Here is a 23,415-nt window from a genome sequence, read left to right on the forward strand (position 1 = left end):
GTAAAGTTTGGATTGCTGTGAGATTTGAAAATGTGAGGAATGTTACATACTTACTCGTCTGAGAGAAAAGTAACTTAAAATAACCCAGCTTCCTCATAATTCCAGTTAACTGTCTTTTGCACTGAGACAGCCCAACAGAAATCCTGCCTGCCTTGAATGGCCCACAGCATATACTGTACTTATACTAATTTCAATGTGGAAAGTCTTAATTGAGGATGACTTTTATTTAACAATGGAATATGTAACAATTTAGAATTAAATTTGTAAAGTCTTTAGGGATTAGACTTGTGACGACTTCATGAACTCGGAGGAGTAATGAGGCCAACGGCAGGATAGGATACCCCCTATGGAGTGGTGGTCGACATGGATAAGTCACTTACCATTCCTACTGTCATGGAGTTATTTGATAAACTCTTAGTAGTTACTAAAGGACATACATCTGTAATGTATAGAACAAGTTTAGAGCACGTAACCATTCTATTAGGAATTATATAAAATGTAACAGACTGCTTTAAATTATCGATAGACTGGGCCATATTCTCGCGCAATCAATAAATCTGTAGCTCGTTTATCAAATTTACTTGACCCCCATACACCGGTATGGGATAAACATTGCTCCATCTCCAAAGTGTGGATATCCCTACATGTTATGTGGGAATATCCATCTGTAAGACAGTTCTGGAAACAAATGGCAGACAAATTAAATTAAACACTTGGTGTGAAAATAAATGCATGCATTTGAATGATGATTCAGGGCAGAATCTTAACCAAACTTTTTGACTGCTGTGGCAACAGCTTTTACTGTAGCAAAAAAGATGCTGACAGTCAAATGGAAACCCCCACACAGTCTCTTGATACATCAATGAGTCAACTCTGTATTATATAATCTAACTGTGGAGCTTTCTGTCGCCAGGATGAATCAGGCAGGTCAGGTTATAGTTGTCAAAAGAGTGGAGGCTCATAAAGTGTGCACCTGCATTATTTTGTTTAAAAGACTTTTTTTTTTAAATGGTCACAAAGAAAGAGCAACACATTAAAGTTACATTGTAAGCACAAATGCATCAAGTGAGTTTTTTAGGCCATTAAAAATTTGTTCAAGATAAAAGATTTTAACGGTATTTAACAGGTTTAAGAATCGTCAGACCACAATTCACCCCACCAAATAAATAAAAAACACGTCACTTCCGTCACTACAGTTACAGCTGGATGCTACTCGACAGTGACCTCACGGCGCCATATTAAAATGCTACCTACTCTGTGCTATGACATCGTAGTTAGCAGCAGCTGCTAGTCGCCAATCCGTGATTCACGTTCAACACTCTACAAGAGGGCAACGACGTGATGGAAATTGATTCGCTTCAAGACGCACTCAGAGGTCATTTTACTTTCTACTTATTTTGTTCTGATCAAGGCTGTTTTTTTGTATGTTTCCACAGTTATGTGTTAAATTAAAAAGGAGTGTTGCTCACATGCTAATGTCGCTTGCTATCCGCTACGAAGGACTAGCTCGGACTTAATAGGCTAGCGATAAAAGCGGACTCAGAATGGTTAGCTAACCTTACCATATAGTAGTTAGGCTAAAATCTCACTTTAAGTAATCATGTCCTCAGCTGTACTCTGCAAACATGTGTCCTCGGTATTTGGCTTCTTATCAGGTAATTATGAACAGTTAGTGTAACCGGCTACTTCTGGACTAGTGTGCCCGGCTAACCTACCATGCTAGTGTGCTAAACTTCAGTATACTTGTACCGTGCAAGCTACCAAACATGAAGAAAACATTCACTAGTTCCGAGCGCTGTGTAAATAACTAACACTAATTAGACAATCTGGTGGTATTATGGTAACCGACCAGCAAACAAAGCTACATAATGCTGTTCAACTGCAGGTATCAACGGCGTGTACGCTACCGCTAAATCATTTACGGAAGATGTATATTTATCCTAACCTGTTGAACGGTTATTTGGCAAGTACCTTAGTAAATGTTAATTAATTATTGTTATTCCTATGGTGTGTGTTGTGTCTCTAGATTTCGATAAGAAACCAAAGAAGGAGGCATCTCCTCTCCTTGAGCAGTTTTTATGTCATATTGCCAGGACAGGAGAGACCATGTAAGTGAACACAGCAGGCCCACCTGACACGCGCACATTTAATTCATCATTTCTCTTTAGAGTTTTCAAACTCCCCTCACTTCTCATTAGTGTTTTGAATGATTACAATGTGCTTGATGCATGTATACAGTGCTATTTACTCAATCTGACATAAATATGATTTCTAAATATTGGTTTTGAATTAATGCAATTCTATTTTACCACACCGATTAGTTTAATTGTTAATAAAACACTTGTTTATTTCTTACCACATAAGCTAAGATATTTCTTTTAGAAAGTGACGCTAACTTAGATTAACATGAACCATGGCTCAAATAAAATTGCATTAGATATTTGTCATGTCACTTTGCCATGTCACTCTTTCTTAGGTTTTTGTTTTTTTTTAAATAATTCAAAGTCGTCAATTAGTCTTGACTAATTTGGTGTTTGCGGCTGTAAAAAAAATCTGTTAAAATGTTTTTGCTTTTTTCAATGTCTATCTAGATTATATAGTAAATTATAGTATGTTTTTGTCCAATATGAGAAGTTATATATCTGAATTTTTATACCAATATCTTGAACCTTATTTTCTTCATAATCTTCCTCTAGGGTTCAGTGGACTCAATTCAAAAGCTATTTCCTGTTTAAATTGGAGAATGTGATGGATGACTTTAGAGCCTCAGCACCAGAACAAAGAGCCCCTGCAAATTCCAATGTTGAGTCCATTCCATATGAAGACATGAAGGAGAGAATCCTGAAGATTGTGAAGGGATACAACGGGTATGAGCCAAGCTGAATGAATGTTTTTTTATGAGAGGCAACATAGACTCATGTTTTAAATAAATATCAACGGGTCACAACAAGCAATTTTTGACATGATTTATGAATAGAATTTGTAAGTTCACCACGTCAGTAATTGTAGCAGGGCCTGGACATCGGCTCACAGTTGCAATTTCTGCAAGACCAGCTCCCAGAATGCTGGAGATTTGCGTTATTTATAATGCTACTGTTTGTCATATAGCCAACAATTACACATTTGTGTATTTGGATATTTGTGGTTATTAGTTGTTGATTGAGCATATTGTAAGTAAATTAATACTAGTCAATAGGGAAGGGATTCACCAGAGGCCCCACCATGATACCATATTACCACGATACAATATTATTGCAATTTTAAACATTTCGTGATATTCTGAGAATTGCGATGCAATCTGTTTCGATTAAGCTTTTTTAACTGCATATATTGTCCACAAAATTAAGAACTGTTTTGTCAAATAAGAAAAGGTTTACTCGTCTCACTTCAGTGTTATTTCTACACAATTGGAGTTTATGACTGACCAACACTGATAAAAGTCAAACCCTGGAAAAACCTCATGCAGCTCACAATCTGAACTGTTAGTATTTCTGTGTAACCAAACTTGAAAATAAATTTTTAGCACTGCAATTTGCTCAAAATGAATTGTGCAACCCCCTTCAAAATTTAAAAAGGTTATATGCTATTATCATAAAAGTAACAATACTTGTCGGCCATGAAAGGTTATGTTGTTGGTAAACAAAATATTGCATTTCTATGCTGAATCGATTTTTTGCTTCACCTTTACTAGTCAACCACATCAAAGGAAAGAAAACAGTCAAAATTCAGTCCTCTTTACCTCCGCTCATCACGCACAAGACCGTATTGTGTGTAGCCTAATTTACTCTATTGATTACCATTACTTATCCATTAAATTGACCGCTATTTTATATCATGGTATCTGTGGGCTCTTAAACGTCTTGAGAAACATTGTCCTGTGACCATATGGCACTATGTGAGGCCATCAAGGTTAATGCAACAATTGCACATCTTCTGTATTCAATGTTATTAGAGTACAGACACACGTAACATATAAATGTGACTATTAGTCAAATATTTCATAAAATTCAAGTAAATTTGGTAAATTATTTCTAGAGCTAAAAGTCAACACCTATTTTACATTTAGTCCTTCTTTATACTTTTGCCAGTACAGTTTTGAAGTCGGCCTTAAATTTCATAGTAAGTGGTATTAAAAAGGTCTAAAAATGTTTACGTTTTTACCTTGAGAAAACTGCTAAAATTTGTGGCAATTTGGTGCAACATTTTCCAGCATTGTGGACTTAAATACACATAAATAATTAGTTTTATCTACTAGTTATTCTGGTACTGAATAGTGATTAAAGTTCTCCGTTGCTACGACGGATTTCCATCCATTTCAAAGTACTTGAATTTCATAGAGCTAGTTTGTCAATCAGACAGATAAAAGTTGAGGAGAATGATGGTTGATGAAATAACTTCAGAAGCAAACTGTCAGACATTTGTCTGAACTCTGCAACTCAAGGGTAGTATTGCATTTATGGTTTTTAAATATACAGAATGTTCCACTATTGGCGTAAAGTAGGCTTCCACTGTGGTACCGAACATAGGTAACGCAGTGTTTTGGCGGGTGCACCACGACAACAAAATCCTATATTAATGTACTACAATTAACCATGAGAGAGGAGACAAAAAATAGGTCTTTGTACTTAAAACCTGGTTACGGCTCAGATGAGATCCAGCCATTCATGAAAGCTTCCACCACAGAGGCTCACAGAGAATGGCGTTCATCTGCAATACAACCAAAAAGTAGCAGGACTTGACACTAATGAATTGTGCGCACTCTGTGTTGTCTTTACCTTTTGTTTGTTTGTCGAACTGGGATTCTTGTTGCTTTGGGTGGGGGACTGAGGAAGACGACAGATAATCTTCATGACATTACATTTGCTTTCTGGTGTTGGCTATTTATTTAGTTATCTTTAAATATTGGATGTTAATGTCATTTTACAGGCATGAAGTCTAAAATTCAGTCCCGGAGGACACGATAAAAAAAAATCTGCGTGTACTCATTCATTAGGTAATCAAGTACAGGGATGACGGTTTCCAGTTCCCAGACCCAGTTACCATTGTTTCTGACTCGGAGCTAAAGTTACCTCTCTCTGGAAGGGGCTTGATTTATCCCTCTTTCTCCAGTTTGCCTGACCTTCCCTGATGAAATGGAAAACAGATTTTCCCTAAATTCAGAGTTAACAAAGTGTTTAAAATGGGCCCCTGTTCCGTTTGACTAATAAAGTCATACAAATATTTGATCAAGTTACCGCTGGCTTTCTTTGTTGCATTTACCCATTGGGCGAGTGGGCGAAAGTTACCATGTACACCCATTCTTTACAAATTTAAAGCTGCCTTCTTTGACTTAAAGAGCATATTGCAGGTTAAAAAAAATGTTAATTAATATTTTATATAGTCTGTTAATGGCTGTAAAATAAGTAGGTTATTTCTTTAATATGTTCTACAACACATAAGTGCTCTAATTTAGAGGAGAAAGTGGCTGTTTTTAGCGTAGCCGTTTAGAACTCGCTTTTTTTTTCAACAACGCGTCATATGACGTAACGTAAGGGACTCCCGTTCTCTGACTCTGCTTTGATCGGCTTTATGCGTCCGTGTATGAATGAATGAATGAAGCCTTTATTGCCCCTGGGGGAACTTGTCTTGCACCGAGAGCATGAAACACTTTACAAACAAACATTTAGAAGGCAGCACAAAAGAATTAAAGCACAAAAAACACGCTAAAACCTCACATGATTAAAGAGGTGTAATGATACGTGGTAGTGAGTGAGATGCCTCCCTGCTATAGTTTGTAATTTGCGCGGCGCACATTCGGGTGCACAGTGTAAGTGGCTTGATTATTCAAAGTGTTTTTTGGTGAATTATTCCCACAACCTCAGAAACGATCGAACAGACACGTTGAATATTTCGGCATCAGGCGCAAAAGCGTTTCTTTATTAATGATTTAAATCTCTGGGTGTTTAACATCAAATATTATATACGCAGACAAGCATTTAATGATTTGATCTGCTGGAATCCTCTGTTATATTCTCTAGTTTGCGCGTAATAGACACCGGACAGTCTGTTTTAATATATGTAGTCATACGATTTATTATAAATCCAACTCTGTTACAAGAGAGCGTGTGTGTGTGTGTGTGTGTGTGTGTGTGCGTGCGCAGTGGGGAAAGACAGAACGCGCGGTTTGGAAACAAACAGAAACACAACCTTTACTTCTGTCGGTCCTTTATCCCATTAAAACTTTAAACTTTTTGTAGTAGCCTAATATATGTGCACGCATTAAACTGTGGAGTGTGTGCGCTGTTGTGCATGTTTGTGTGGATTACGTGCGCTGTGAACTCACGTCAGGAGAATCCTGCATCATACACTTTATTTTCTATAACAACGTGAGCACTGAGCTGCATGAGGAATAAACAATAAAGACATGGTGCTGCATTTGCACAGGCCGTGTAATCGGGTTCTGTCTGGCTCTCTCTCTCTCTCTCTCTCTCTCTCTCTCTCTCTCTCTCTCTCTCTCTCTCTCTCTCTCTCTCTCTCTCTCTCTCTCTCTCTCTCTCTCTCTCTCTCTCTCTCTCTCTCTCTCTCTCTCTCTCTCTCTCTCTCTCTCTCTCTCTCTCTCTCTCTCTCTCTCTCGCGCGCGCGCACACAGCGCGGCACCGTAATACGTTGTACAGATTTGCCGTTTTTACGAGCAGCTCCCATACAATGTAAAGGGGAATGATCGGCACTTGCACCTTCTACAAATAGTTTTTTAATTGATTGAATGTGATTACAAACTTTATATATGCTGATGTGAACACAGCACTCGCCCATATATGGCGAGCTGACACCTGTCACTCAGCAGGACGCCTGCTCCGGGTCTCTCCTCACACCACAACTTCACTTCTCTCCTGAGGCCGTTATTCCTCTAATCCTGCCTGTTTCTGCTCTCTATCACATCTAACAGGTTCAGAATAATAAGCCAGTGGACCATTATATGTAAAGGAATACATATTTTCTTCCTATTTATTGACGGGAGTGACACTCGGATCCATGCTTTTCTATGTTAAACAGACGGGGATTCAGCGGGACTCCCTCATGTTACGTCACAGCCGAATGCGGAAGTAAAAAGCAAAGACGTGCGAACACGTACTAAAACGTCTCCAGGAGACCCTGTGGGTTATTAATTTCAGAATTTCTTTAAAAACAGTATTGTTAACGTATTTTCCTATGATTAGTTAAGTTTTGTCTTTAACCTGCAATATGCTCTTTAAAATAAAGTAATACTTACTCCACTGGATTCATACGAATTCTTTAGTTCTGCTACTCGTAACTCCTCAGATTAAGATTAATTCTGCGAAATAAGATTTCAAAAATACTTCTTTGATTATCTTCATATGTGGAAGCAGAGGCTATTCTCAGAGGTAGTCTCATCCATCACCCAAGCCAAAGTGGTTGGCAAGCTCCTTGGTGGCAAGGCACCAGGGGTGGATGAGCTTGGTCTTGAGTATCTTAAGTCTCTGGATCCGTCCGCAGGGGTTGTCGTGGTTGACATGTCCCTGTAACATCGCGTGGAGGTCCGGGATATTGCCTTTGGACTGGCAGACTTGGGTGATGATCCCTCTTAAGAAAGGGGAACGGAGGGTGTGTTCCAACTACTTGGGAATCACACTCCTCAGCCTCCCTGGGAAAGCCTAGTCCAGGGTAGTGGAGAAGAGGATCCAGAAATAGAAGTGTGATGTGGTAGTTTGCAAAATTCATCTGGTGTGTACCACACGAGTAAGACAGCAATGAAAGAATATTTGAATAGAAAACATTGGGGGACTCTGTGTCAGGATGGTAGCAAAACATATTGTGTGAATAGTTATAATCAAATAATATAAGATAATAACTGAAAAATTAATCGTTAGATTAATCGAATAAATTCCTCGATTTATCGTTTGAAACCGGCTTTCAATTTTTTTTTTAATTTAAGAGCTTATCTATTCAATTTAAAAATTGTCTTTTTTTCAGTTATGGTTTAAAGATCTTTTTGAGGTTCACATTAGAGCTGCAGCTATTGCATGTTTTAGTAATCGAGTATTTTATCAAATATCCCGATGGAGTAATCGAATAAATCATACTTATCCTTCATTAAGGTTCAACTCGCCTCGGGTTGTATGGAGTTAGATTTGTGTATATTACATGCAAGAAAATAAATGACCCGAGAGGGAAAAAAGTTTTAGAGAAAAGGTTTTCATACCAATAGAAAAAAATATTTGAGAATAAAGTTTTTATTTCTGAGAAAGAAGTCTCTCTCAAAATACTTTTTGTTTTTTTAAACTCTCAAATCTATATTTTTGCTATCAGTGTAAAAATATTTTCTCAAAACAAAGTGTTTCTCTTGAAACATTTTTCTTCTTGCTTTCAAAAGTCTTTGCTATCGATTCAGTTTTTTGCTCCCGTGTCAGGATTCTGCTCTCTCTTTGAAAATTGTGTCATGGCCACGTTCCTATTGGCCGGTCGGGTGAGAATCTTCTTTCTTGGGAGTAGAGCTGAACAAAAGTTTAACAAGTCTGCCTCGAGGCCTCGTTTAGGTGTTTTTTTTTTTTTTTTTTTTTTTTTTTTAACATGTCATCAAAACTATACTATGAGTATAAACCACGTTTAATGTAGCTGCAGCTACCTGCTCCTCTCTCTGCTGCATGCTGAGTCTTACACACAGACACTTCAACACTAACGCACACACGAACGTGGCGCGACCCTTTTAACTTTTAGTCAGCACACAGTTGACAACCGTACGACCGAGTCAGGAACATGTGATCCGGTCAAACGGTTGGCTTTTCTCTGTTCACTCTCTCCGTGTTTGCAGCTAACATAACGATAGCAACGTCCTCTCACAGTCTCTGCAGTCTCAGTCTGTGAGTGCGCTGAATACACGTGCTGCAGGAGCAGAAAGAGATACGCACACTTCTAATAATAAATGGGCTGATTATATTAAATATCAAAGCTAAATCAAGGGAGAACTTGTTTTGTGGAATTATTTATTATTCTCTGATGGATTTTAGTTTTTAGTCTGCAATGTTAATGCAGTGTGGGAGTGGGCAAGCAAATATATATTTAAAGTTTCTCAATTTCCTTATCTGATAAAATGATTTCATTTGTAATTGATTCAACAGAACATAATGCTTTCTCAATTAAATTTCTGTTAAACTGTAACAAATGTGTAGGCTATACACAAAAACACTACTTCAGCCATTAAGACGTGTTTGGCCTGCATTTTTCATCTACCTGCTACCTTGAACAGTGAATACAAACGTTAATTTGGGACCCTGTCAGTAATATGGTGAATGTCAGTAGCTGTAGAGCAGAGGTGGTTGGGTGGTGTAGGGACAACCTGAGATGAGTTAAACCTTAATTAAGCGAAAATATGAATTATTCGATTACTCGCTTAATCGATCGGGATATTCGATAGAATACTCAATTACTAAAATATTCGATAGCTGCAGCTCTACTTGGGAGCTTATACTGTAAAAGTCTTAGGGGTTGAACTAAATCATCACACCGGCAGCCCAAAGACTATGATTATGACACACAACTTGATTGGTTGCTCGTTGAGCTCGTTTGTAATCACAATCATTCCTATCATAGGAATGAGTTTGTAAGAGGTTAGAGAGGAACAGATCAGAGGTTTTAAAGGACGTTTAACTGGTTAGTGATGTGGAGCTCAGCTTAGCTAACATCACTGAAGATTAATGATTCTGAAAAACTATTATGATTAGGGATGTAACGATTCACTCAATTCATGATACGATTCTGGGTTCACGATGCGATTTTTTTCACTTTTTTTTTTTACAAAATGAGACTGAAAAAAATCACAACAAAAAAAGATTCCTTTAATATTTAATGAAAACGCCTATGCACCTCGTAATCTCTTTGGCTCTTAAACTTGTTTGGGTGAACAGGGCTACAAACCTGCTTGTCGTCTTTGCAGCTACCCTGGTAATGCCCGCTTGTTACAGCCAACCACCTGTGCTCTGCAGCTGCTGATGCTCACCATATTACTGACAGGATCCCAAATTAACTTTTTGATTCACTTGTTGGCAGGTAGATGAAATATACAGGCCAAACATGTTTTAATGGCTGAAATAACCAATGGTGTTTTTGTGTCACCTACACATCTGTTACAGTACAGTTCCAGCCACCAGGATTTTTCCTTCCAGGGCAGTAGCCTGTCAGCTGGTTTCCAGACACTTCTCAATTAAAGAGAGAGCCCCCCTCCTAGCATACTTACACTGAAAACACGCCCATGTACAGTATCTACTTGTAGGGTGTCTCCAGTAGATGGCGCTCACCTCACAAGAATGCGTCAGTCTTATAGTGTTATTGAGCTGAACTTAGGACATTGTAACTCAGACATGTATTAGTGAATCCTGAATCACAAAGTCATATTGAATATATTCGATATGACTTTATGACATTAAATGTATTAATTACTTCTCTACTGTGCAATAACTGGAATTTTAATGTGTAAACCATAAAAGGCTTAAAACGTGTACTTAGTTGATGATGAAAATAATTGTAGTTTTGAGTAAAAAAGCGCATGTCACTTTCACTAACGTGTGGATCAATAAATCCACTCAAATTCAAAACAGGTAACCTAATCTCAAACTGTTTAGTTGAAGCAGCTCTCACACACAACTGTACATTATGACACAGCGGTGTCCTCAGTTTATTTTATCATGTTGCACACTTGGCACTCCAGCCTGCGTCATGGCACATGATCAGCGGTGCAGTGACTGGTCGGGGCGCAAAAAGCTGCTCAGTTATTTTACAATTTTGTATTATAAAGTTGTATTTATCATTGAGAGGGGGATTATCTGTGCATGGGTCACATCTCCGTCACAGGTTATGTGTCTCTGTGCGCTGAATGTTTTCCCTTACAGTGTGACTGAGTGATCTGGATATCTGACGTTTGAACAAACAAACAAAAAAAAAGATTCCATCCACACTGGATGTGTAATTTTCACCATGGTTGATGCATTTGTAGAAACTTTTTTTTGCAGGTTTGCTTTCAAGATGCGGTTCCTTCTTTGTGCAATTACAATTGCACAAAGAATTACAAGCTGATCACGTTAATAATTTGATTCCTTCCGCAGTGGAAGCGCGTCTTTTTTAAACTGAAATCACTTCTGTAAGCTCATCAATGTTGAGTGGAGGACTACAGCCACAAGAAATCACTTTTATTCAAACTTTCCAAACTTACATACACCAGAAATGTTTCTGTTGGTTTGATTCAAGTTCAGCGTAGACCCAGACAAAGACAAGCTTTTATTTACGCGCTGTAATTTGGATCAAATCGGGTGCACATAAAATCATTAACTCAGACGTTAATGAAAGGCGCGTGTGTGCATGTGTAAACCTTGAATAGAATAATATATGAAGTAGACTAAATGTAGTTACAATATGCTTTAAGAATGAAAAATCAAAGACCTTCTGTCCTGGGAATACTGTGAAAATCACACTATCGGATAAAATTACCACTGCTTTACAGAGCTTTACGACTCTAGTTGAACAGTTGGGGAAATGTAATTATTGTTAAATTGATCTCAACCCAGTAACGTATATAAAAAATATTCACATGCACTTTGAAAGGCAGAAAACACAGGGCGCACGTCGGCATGCTGGGATGAAGGGAGAATGAGGAGGAAAAACGATTTAAGATTAAACACTCCATATCCAAATGCAGAGGCAAAAAACAAATTTAGGGTTACTTTTATGAGGGTGTAAATCAGTGATTTAGGCAGAAATGGGAAAACGGGGTGCAAAAAAAATACAGGGGGTGCAAAACATTTTCGGTGTCACTCACGGCGGCGCGGCAGAGCGGAGGTTATGTGCTCCCTAACACACTGGTTTTGAAGAAAACTGAATAAGTCTCTAAATGGTGCATTCTGTTCAATAAGATGCATTGTTACACATTTTAGTTTTCACATTTTAGTTTTCCCAAGCTTCATAATGTCTAGTTACTGTACAGCCCCTGCCCTGACACTCCCCTTCATCATTTGACTGCAACTCACTTGGTTCATGTTGTCTAACCCCTTTGTAGTTGGCCCGCTGCTTCTATCTGCACTTTCTTTAAAAAACAAACAAATAAATTCATAATATTACATGTGTCATCCAGTAATAATAGATCCCTAGACCTTGATAAGTCAATCAGCTGTCAGCATATTCGAATGTGGCGCCGACCCGAAAAGGTGGAGCTAAACCCTGCAGTCCGTTGATTGGTTGAAAGAATCGTCACTTCCTGTGTTACGTTGGTAAACAGAACTCTGCTGTTTAAAGCATTGAGTGTAACACAGCTGATTGTTTACGTGTGCATTTGTCCTCGCCGCTCACAGCCTTCTCTGAAACAAAGCTGGATTGAGTTTTGTAATAAAGAGTCACATGTGACAGAGGAGATGAACTGCTGGATGTCTCCAGTGTTGGTTTTGTTTATGTAGCGTTTTTCTCCTTTGTTGAATTTATTAGTTAGCTGTTAGCGGTTAGATGCTATCATATGACGCTATTTACATAGCGGCTATCGTCATCCGGCTGACACGCCGTCTACCAAATAGGGCACGGGTGGCTGTAGAAACGTAAACGGGATCGGGTTTAAGCTTTTCATTACCGGTATTCTGCAAACATATTCTTTGCCAGAATTAGAATGTAGCCTAATCAGATATTTAGCGCACCGTATAGAAACCCGTGTAGTAAGCACGTCTATTCAATGTAGATATTTGCACGGCCTAGGTCAAGCCGTGCAATAATTTCAAGGCCGTGGTTTTTTTAAATAGGCCGTGCAAAAAGCGGTTTCGCGGCAGGCTACCTAAATCTATGGTGTAAATACAGTGGACTTTTTGAGAGAGAGAGAGAGAGATGTTTAGTTAATTTATTGTATTTTATCATTTAATTTATTGTAGAGCTGAAACGATTCCTCGAATAATTCGATGACAAAAATTCATCGAGGAATTTTTGCTGCCTCGAGGCTTCGTTAATTTTTTTTTTTTTTTTGTGTCATCAAAACTTTGGTATGAGTATAAAACACGTTTAATGTAGCTGCAGCTACCTGCTCCTCTCTCTGACACACAGACACTTCAGCGCTAACACGCGAGCGCGGCGTGCCCTTTTAACTTTTAGTCAGCACACAGTTGATCCGTGATCCATACGACCCAATCGGGAACACGTGATCCGGTCAAACGGTCGGCTTTTCTCCGTTCATTCTCTCCGTGTTTGCAGCTAACATAACGATAGCAACGTCCTCTCACAGTCTCTGTCATAGACGCGTCTATGGTCTCTGTAGTCTGTGAGCGCGCTGAATTTACGCGCTGCAGGAGCAGACAGAGATACACTTTTAACAATATACAGGCTGATTATATGAAATGTCTAATGTCTTCAAAGCTAAATCAAGAGATAACTTGTTTGTGGAATAATAATTTAGCAAATATATATTTAAAGTTTCTCAATTTCCTTATCTGACATAATGATTGATTCTGTAATTGATTCAACAGAACATAATGCTTTCTCAATCAAATGTACTGTAACAGATGTGTAGGCTACACAAAACAGTATTTGCCATTTCAGCCATTAAAACGTGTCTGGCCTGTATTTTTCATCTACCTGCCGCCTTGACCAGTGAATCAGAAAGTGAATTTGGGACCCTGTCAGTAATATGGTGAGCAGCAGCTGTAGAGCAGAGGTGGTTGGCTGTAACAAGCAGGCGTTTCCATGGTAACTGCAAAGAAGCAGGTTTGTAGGGACGACCCAAGACGAGTTAAACCTTAATTAAGCAAAAGTATGATTTATTAGATTACTCGATTAATCGACGCAATATTCGATAGAATACTCGATTACTAAAATATTCGATAGCTGCAGCTCTAATTTATTGTAATATTAAAGAACAGGTTGTCTTAAATGAAAGCACAGACAAGGAGACTGTAAATGAACATCACAGCTCCAAACTTTTATTTTTTTTGTTGTAGCCGAAATTAAGTTTTACAAAGAAATCAAAAGTAGAACAATGATAAATAAATAACAGTGAGAAGTTGTCTGCAACATAGTTTAATATTCTTTAGTTTTTGCAACAGTCCCTTTCAATATAAAACATGTCAACAGAAGGAAGAAAAGAGGTAGGCTTTTATTTGAGCCTCAAAACAAACACTTGAAGTTGTTAATGCCTGTATCACGATATTAAATGTCCATAGTTGGAGCAGTGTTTGGGTTTGTACAAACACTTACACACGGAACATTTGTATAGGTCACTCCTTCCGTGACTACCGGATGCAATAGGCATTACACGTGATCATCAAGTGGGCATCGGTGCAGACTCGCTGGCGGAGGGTTTAATGGTCCACTACCACTCCCCGCTAAGTGGTTTAAGACGGACTTAATATGGAGGGGTAGTGGGTAGGGCTAGGGTGTGGTGGACGGTTTGAAAAAGACCCAGGGAGAGAGAGAAGCCCCTTACAGTTTGGTTCACGTAAGCCTGATCCCGTTTGCGTTTCCATAGCCACCCGTGGCCTATTTGGTAGGCGGCGTGTAAGCTTGATGACGATAGCCGCTACGTAGCGTCATATGATAGCAGCTAACCGCTAACTAATAAATTCAACAAATGCCACACAAACAAAACCAACAATTGAAGACATCCAGCAGTACATCCACTTTGTCATTGGCATGTGGATCTTTGTTACAAAACTCAATCAAGCTTTGTTTCAGAGAAGACGGTGTGCGGCAAGGAGAAATACATACGTAAACAATCGGCTGTGTATGGTTTAAACACGGCAGGGTTTTGTTTACTGTTGACGCATGGGAAGTGACGATTCTTTCAACCAATTAAAGGACTGCAGTGTTTAGCTCCACCTTTTCGGGTCGGCTCGATATTCTTGGCACCCCAACGGAAGGGTACCAAAAAGTGGGATAGTACGGATCAGTTATTTGGGAATCTTAAAAAATTTAAAATGTATATTTGCTTGCCTTTTATTTTTTAAATGGGGAGTTTCCAGAGCCCCCCTGCTCTCTGAATCCCCCCCCACTGCATTAACACTAAAGGCCCCCGCGTGTGTCGAGTCTGATCTGATTGGTTGGCCCAATAAACTGAAACACATGTATGTTAAAGTAAAACATTTGTTATATTGGTTGGTTAAAAAAAAATATGCTTGGCTGGTGGAATTTTTTCATCTACCGGCCAAATTGTTAATTTTGGACTGTGTATGGATGGATTCGGATATGGATATGGATGATGATGATAGAATGAAACCTCAACAGAGGTAGCAGGAAAATAACTTTATAATGTGAAGCAGCCCCTTCATCACATGCAAATTAACACAAATATTATAAATCAGCATGTTCATCCATCCATTTGCCCTTATCCGGGGCCAGGTCGCGGGGGCAGCAGTTTAGACTTCCCTTGCTCCAGTAACTTCCTCCAGGTCTTCCGGTGGGACCTAGAGGCGTTCCCAATCCATCCGAGAGAGACAGTCTCTCCAGCGCTTCCTGGGTCTACCCCAAGGCCTCCTCCCGGAGGGACATGTCCAGAACACCTCCCTAGGGAGGCATCCAGGGGGCATCTGGACCAGATGCCCGAACCACCTCAACTGACTCCTCTCGATGTGAAGGAGAAGCGGCTCTACCCCGATCTCATCCCATCTCTTAGGGTGCGCCCAGTCACCCTACAGAGGAATCCCATTTCGGCTGCTTGTATCAGGGATCTCATTCTTTCGGTCATGACCATAGGTGAGGGGAGGAATGAACATCGACTGGTAAATCGAGAGCCTTGCCTTTCGGCCCTAGCTCCTTCTTCACCACGACGAACCGATACAGCGACCGCATGACTGCGGACGCTGCACCGATCTGTCTGTCGACCTCACGCTCCATCCTCTTTCCCACTCGTGAACAAGACCCCGAGATACTTGAAATCCTCCGCCTGGGGCAAGGACTCCCCACCGACACGGAGAGGGCACGCCACCTTTTTCCGGAAATAAGCAGGTCCTCTCCTGATAAGCACTACTTAAAAAAAGTTAGGGATATTGTGAGGTCCTCAGTGGGTTTCATACATATGGTGGTTGTTTCACATGAGCGATACGTCGAGGTCAACATGGTCCCCAGGGTTTGCTTTGTTGGAGGAGGTGCAAGAGTCTGGGCAGGAATCACCAGTCAGCGCAAAACAGATTTGGTGATCAAAGATGGCTCAGTCTCACTGCATGTTCTTACCTCAGAGACATCATCGAACCCATCCTCATCCCCCAATACCGCCAGCACACCCCCAACTTTAGGTGCATGGATGATAATGCTCCACCACATCGTGCCAGAATTGTTACAGCTCAACTTCAGGAAGTCGGAGTGCCTTATGTGGCCAGCAATGTCCCCTGCCCTGAACCCCAAAGAGCACTTCTGGGACCAGCTGAAGCAGCGACTGGATGCTCGTACCCCACCCACATGTAACCTGGCAGAACTTCATGTAGCACTTGTGGAGGAGTGGAACGCATTGCCTCAGAACAACATCATGAGGCTAGTTAGGAGCATGAGACGTCGCTGTCATTGTGGCAAATGGTGGAAACACCTGCTAACGACTTTTGTCAGTTTTGGTTATTTGGGGCTATCTTTGTTATTGTCTATATTGTTGGGATAATAAATATTGCACTAATGAAATGGTGCTTCTTCTTATTCATGAATAGTAATATCAGAGAGAACTGTTACTTCTTTCATTAAAATTCAGACCAAATAGGAAAAGCACTCGTAATCATGTAAATAACAATATCCCGAACTTATCGTGAGTAGTGTATTTCAATCTGAACAGACTTGACATTTCATTCAATTTTGTTCAATTGCAACCACTCATCTAAAGTCTATAAAATTATTTGATATGCTTAATTTCCATCCAAGTATAAATCAAACAATTGCAATTAATAAAAAAAATGCATCAAATCAATCAAAGAATCTTGTCATTTGTTAAGTACATGTAGAAACAGCAACCTTTAATCTTAAAAAGTTTTGTTATTGGTCAAAGTTTCTCAAAAGTGTCTTCATCAGAATTTTCATGGCTCAGAATTGTTGAAAGTTCTTGAAAGGTTGAGAATAAATTTGACATTTTTAAACCGGTTTTTTTCTTCTTAGAATTCCATTCACAATCCAACGTTTGTGTGAGTTACTCACAGAACCAAAGAGGAACTACACAGGAACAGATAAGTTTCTCCGGGGGGTTGAAAAGGTAAGTTCCAAGCAGCTTGATTATTTTGTGGATGTTTAATTTAAAGTTGATGACCTGCTGCTGACCTGTTTGGTCATACTTGCTTTCCTCTAGAATGTAATGGTGGTCAGCTGTATTCACCCAACCTTAGAGTAAGTGTCATGTCTAAATGCAACATTATATATATATATATAAAACCAAATGATGTTTTTACTTGATTGGTCAGTTACATTTGTCATCAGGCAGACAATTGTTTTTCATCTGGCTTAGAAAAAACGGATGCAGTGTGGTGAATAGAATGAATGGAGTGATGCTTCCGGGGAACACGTCTGCTTTCACAGAGAGGTTGAGTTGTGGACAGTTTGAGTCTTCTACGCATACAAAATAAATAACATTACTCATTACAGCTTCTTATTTTTCAGAAAAGTCTTTTTCATGAATTCTCTTATCACTTATACTTAGAAAAGTGAATGGTCCTGGAACTCCCCGGCCACAGAATCGACCAAAAGTGTCTCTTGCCCACTCTATAGCAGCTAATGGCTTGCCAGACAGCACAGACGACAAAGATCTCAACACAGATCATGGAGGTGATAAAAACTTAAGGTATGTCAGAAGTTTTTACACATCAGAAAAGTAGATTTTCCATGACAAGCATGGAACAATATGACAATTTGTGTCCTGCCTCTCTTTTGTTTGTCAGTGAAATGTTTGAAGCTGGAGGTTCTCTGGGAAGCTCAGTCAAAAACAAGCACACAGTCACAGAAGATGACATGGAAGCAGAGCAGCAGAAGGTGAAAAGACTTAAATTTAGCGAAGAGGAAGATGATGAGGATGATGAGGAGCAGAAGGTGGACACACTGAGGCCTTTGAATGCTGCCTGTCTTCCAAAAGAGGAGGAATCCATGATCCAAGAACACAAGGAAGAGGAAGATGAAAACGTTAGGTACAGCAAAGATAAAGCCTCTAGCAGCACTGCTTCAGCTGAAGACCAAGGTAAATGTATATGATGTATAATGTTGTTTAAGTCTGATCCATTCTATTGAAAGTATGTTGGGAATTTTATTGTATATGGAAGAAGAGTCGCGTTTAATTTAAGAATGTATGGATTTGATTGAGATTATTTGGTAGTCGGTTATCTCTGAACCGGAAGTTTGAAGGTTCAATCCCCACCTCCTGCAGTATTATTACAATTCTCACGTCTATTTGCTGAAGTCACGGTCAGCTCTATCTTCGAACTGTATTTGTACAACAGCAGTCTTCAAATCCCACTTCTGAATGAAATAAGTATGTAATATACCTCCATGGTAAGAGCTGACCACTAGTCTGAAGTAAAAGACACTTTTACTGTTATGAAATATCTTGCTGCGCTTTCCTCATGAATCTTTTTCACTTGTAGCTGTGATGACGGATTATTCAGGCTTAAGTCTGTGAAAGCTTTCTCCTTGAACACAATTTAATGGCAGCATATCTGGACTTATTTAACTCCGCTCACAATCATCCCTGCCCTCTTTGCTAACAAGAATATTTGTCAAGGTCCTATTTAAGCAGGGAAGACCAACTTAGACCAAGATTTCTTTTTCAGAACTGACCTGCAGCAATAAAAAAAACAAAAAAAACATTTTAGACAATGACGGTGAACTGCCTGTTCTTTGTCTCTACTGATTTCTCTTTGTGCTTAAGCGCATGAGGTTAAATATCAAACTCGTATTAGCAGTTGATATTACAAGGTTTAACTCCACTTATGTTGAACTGCATGTTAATGTCGTCTTCTATTTTGTTTTTGAATTGTGCTCTCCACTTTCGAAGTTGTCGCTATAGTTGCCATAAGCAGCCGGCTCACTTTGTATTAGAGATGCACCGATAACACTTTTTTAAAAAGTGAATACAAATACTTACATTTGGGTACTCATCGATACCGAGTACCGTTATGAGTTCTTAACGCCCTGAAATGGAGGCATAGCTTAGTTTTTAAGATAAGACAGATAGACGGACAACCAATGGAGACTCGAACACTCTAGAGGAGGCACACCGAAATAAACATTGGTACTTAACCTCGGATCGAGTACAGTAGCAAACATGGTGTCTTTGATGTGATGATAGCAGGGAACCTCATACTTAGGCTCCAAAGCACTTAGGAAACAAGCTTCTGTATCATCGACAACTGACAACGACTGGGTCAGAGTTTCTGTTATTTGTTCCGCACGCGGATGTCTCTTAACATTTTCTCTCGCTTTTCCAGCTGTAAAGTTGGGAGCTGTATAGAGGCTTTAGTGGCCTCAAGCTACTAGCTTAACAAACTCTGGGAACTGAAATATCTCCACACCGCTGACATCTTGCTTCTGTCTGTCCACCTGCTCAACTTAGTAAGGGTGCGCCGCCCTAAAGTGGTATCGATGCCAGTGTATCCACATAGTTTTAAGAGTACTTCAAGATTGCATTGCATGGTATTGGGACATCCCTACTTTGCATGCGCATATGTTGGACAAGCTTTCGTTGGAACAATTTCACCCGTTATTATTTATGTATATTTATTTTGGCATATCCAGAAAGCTCCGTTACACAACTAAGTTGAACTATTGTAGCTTGTGTGCTACGTGTGCACGACTACTTACACTTTATAGTGTAAACAAGTACCCAAGCACTCTTATTCATCCATGGTCAGTACTAGTCCATTCACATGCACTCGCAGGCCACTGCCGATACACAGATCTTAGATTCAGTGTCAATTGTCATTCAGGACATCTATAAGTGACTGCAGGAGCTGGTGATTGGACCCCTACATCTTTCGGTTGAGTGACTACCAACTATACCACTGAGCCTCAGGCGCCATAGAACATGTGCATGTTTATATGTACCTGTACACTTATTGTATTAATACCTGTATATTAGGTACACCTTGCTAGTGTACGTGTTTTGTGGAACAATCATTTTTAAATACTCTGAATTTTAGTTTTTAGTCTGTAATGTGTGTGTGTGGGGGGGGGGGTCTGGAAAATAAATAATAAAAATAAATAATAAAGGTCAGCAAATACATTTCTTTTAAATTTCCTGCTCTGATTGAATTATTCAATCTGTAACTTAAATATGTGATTGATTCAACAGAACATAATGCTTTCTCAATGAAATGCACTTTAACAGATGTGTACAAACTCAATTTGTTATTTCGGTCGGTAAAAACATGTTTGGCAGATGAATTGTTTGGGTGTTTTTATGCAGAATTCTAGTGCCAGCAACTCATACAGTGGTATGAGTGATGAAATGTCTATTGTCTCTGTTTATCTATTATTAACTATAGAACCATCAAGCAGCACACAGACTGAGGTATCTGCAGGCTCCTATCAGAATGCTCAGCTGCCTGAAAGGGAAGTGCCATGTGGAGCCCAGGAGGACAGCAGTGACATGGATCAGACGGAACAGCAGGCACCCGCAGATGTCCTTGGGAGCCCTGTCATTTGCAGGGATAATGGGAGCAGTGACCCAGTCAGCAGTAGTAGCTTTATCATAGAGGAGAGAGCAGAAGCAGCCAGAGGAGATGTAGCCCACTCCCCGTCTAGCACTACAACTGAACCTTCCAGTAGCGCAATGGAAAGTGCCAGCTCTAACACTGGGACCAGTGAGGAGCCCATGGAGCAGGACTAAAATGAAGGCCTCCTTCCAGCCATGTGTGACCATAAAACAGCTTATTCTTTTATCCAGCTAGCCTGTCACTGGGAAAGAGGATAACCTTGAACACAAGAAAAAAATACTCTTGCATTTTTTTTGGACACTTTATAACAGCTACCAGGCAATGATGTGGACATACAATTTTATTTTTTATTTTTTTTTTTGTTCAATGGAATTGTTCAGATGCCAGAGACTTGTTCTTTTCTACTAATACAAGTAACTCCCACCATTTGGATAATGGGACATGGTCATCTATGTGTTGTACCATAAAGCCTAGTGTACCATACTTTCAGGGTCAGAACAAAGCCATACCAGCAACTCACTGTACATGAAATGTTAAAAGATATCGTCTGTCATAAGAACACGTTCAATTCGCTTTTGCAGTGACCTGACCATAACATCCGTCAACTAAGCTGTTATTTTGAAGTTTGAACTGGATTTGGATTAGATGCTACTTTCCATGTTATCCTTAGAAAATGTTAAACATATTTTTGCAATGATGCATTACTATCACCATGAAAAATGTAAAATATTTTGGATGCATAAAATTATCCACAACTTATGTGATCATTTCAGTTCATTCTGTGCGTTTTTGATTTATGTGCCAGCTATGGTTTCAACTTGCAAGTACAAAGATGACTTCTGCTTTATTTGTGTTGTGACATCACCGGGTTGTTTCATTGACAGACATTCAGAGAAGTTCCTGGTTCCAATTTTACACCCGTTTCTGCAGCTGTACTTTTTGATATTTAGAATGATAAATTTCTGTAAAGTAGATTTTTGTAGATTGTAATACAGTATGTGTTCACTGCCTTTGTGAAACTATATATGATTGTATAATTTCTGTATTCTCTGAATGCTTTGCATTTCAGTGCAGTATTCAGAAACAGCAATAAATGTTAACATTTTGATGTGTGGTGGTTTTGCTTACTATATAACACATTTTGAACATTAGGTCTCGCTGGTTTCAACTGGATGTTCATCCAGGGAGGGCTCCAAAGACAAAAGGTTAGGAATATATTTATAGTTTATAAACATCTTTTACGTTTTCATATTTGGTACATAACATAATTCTTATTTATAATTATTGCTTTATTTATTACTATATTACCAATTTCATTTATATTCTATTGCATATGATTGAATTTATTTTTTGTATCGTAACTGAATTTTGCACCAGGATGAATTAAATATTTCAGATTTATTAAGGATGATATAAACATGGAATGTTTATATTGCGGCTATATCGGCCTTTGCAGGTCGCCACAAAAAAAGGGTGCCACGAGGGACTAAACACAGGAGGAAAGGCTATGACGCGCTGTCGTTATGAATGACTCTCCATCAATATGCTTTAAGTCATTTATTCGTCCCAACAATCAAAAACAGACGAGACACTGACTGCGTAAAAAGCAACTTGTGCAGTACGGTGTATGGCGGTCAACAGAAATTTTCCGCTCCCATGCTCACCCCCTCTATCCATCCAAGACAATCAACCAGGTGAACAGGTGAGTGCAGCCCATATAGTGTCGGCAATCACCACAATGATTTCCGGTAAACACACCGACCACCAGAAACAATAAGATTGCAAGCAATAAACAAATAGGTAAACAAACCATTAAACCAAACACACAACCAACTTACATTTATGGCTCCTACATTCCGGCCCCTAATTATTATAACACAATAATTATTCAAAATTCAATGATGTAGGAGACAGATGAGCAACCTTGAAATATACAATTACTTTTAGAAAAATGTCCTTTTTGTTTCTTCTTCTTCAATGATATTAATAAAAGGAAAAAGTTCAAAAGTTCCTTAATCCAAAAAAAAGGAAAGAGGAAAAGAAAAAAAAAAAGAAGTGTGATATTTACATCACACAGTCAAAAGGTGTCAATGTCTATGAAGAGTGTCAATGTCTATGAAGATCACAAAATCAGTATGGTCTTATGGCTCCTCTGCTTCCAGGAGAAGGCAAACCTTGGTGACAGGCCTGTCAAGGTAGCTTGTCTTGGTCTTGATCCTCACCTGACGTACAAGTCCTTTTTTATCTGGCATCGTTTGAACGATCTTTCTAATGATCCAGGAGTTACGTGGTGCTGTTTCATCGACAATTAACACAATATCTCCAAGATTAATGTTTCGTTTTACTCTCAACCATTTTTGACGCTCCTGAAGAAGAGGCAAGTACTCTTTCATCCATCGTTTCCAAAATAAGTCAGCCATGTACTGAACTTGTTTCCATCTGCGACTGGCATAAAGGTCCTCTTTTTGAAACTGTCCTGGCGGTAAAGAAGGTTTTGTCTTCAGCAACAGAAGATGGTTTGGAGTGAGGGCCTCCAGATCATTCGCATCAGTGGATGCTCTAGTAATCGGACGGCTGTTGATAACAGCTTCTGCTTCACAAAGAACAGTATGAAGGCCTTCCTCGTCAAGGTTTTGCACCTTAAGGCTGGAATTCAAGATCTTCCTCACAGATCGTATCATTCTCTCCCATACTCCTCCATGATGTGATCCAGTAGGGGGATTGAAAGTCCACTTTATTCCTTTCTGAAGGAGGGTGTTATTGATTAGAGCATGATTCCATTTTTCAATTG

The 23,415-nt window shown here is 39.3% G+C and overlaps 1 protein-coding gene across 1 annotated transcript; it reads left to right on the forward strand.

The window, feature by feature from the left end:
* Window positions 1–1,178: 1,178 nt before the first annotated feature.
* On the forward strand, window positions 1,179–21,730 carry ppp4r2b (protein phosphatase 4, regulatory subunit 2b). Its single transcript, XM_079341495.1, has 9 exons — window positions 1,179–1,375; window positions 2,027–2,108; window positions 2,697–2,867; window positions 17,086–17,179; window positions 17,273–17,310; window positions 17,429–17,503; window positions 17,621–17,761; window positions 17,859–18,151; window positions 20,454–21,730. Exons 1-9 carry the CDS (start codon window positions 1,342–1,344, stop codon window positions 20,795–20,797), a joined length of 1,272 nt encoding a protein of 423 aa, XP_079197621.1. The 5' UTR covers window positions 1,179–1,341; the 3' UTR covers window positions 20,798–21,730.
* Window positions 21,731–23,415: the final 1,685 nt, after the last annotated feature.

Source organism: Symphodus melops (assembly GCF_947650265.1).
Source record: "Symphodus melops genome assembly, chromosome: 4".
Taxonomy (NCBI): domain Eukaryota; kingdom Metazoa; phylum Chordata; class Actinopteri; order Labriformes; family Labridae; genus Symphodus; species Symphodus melops.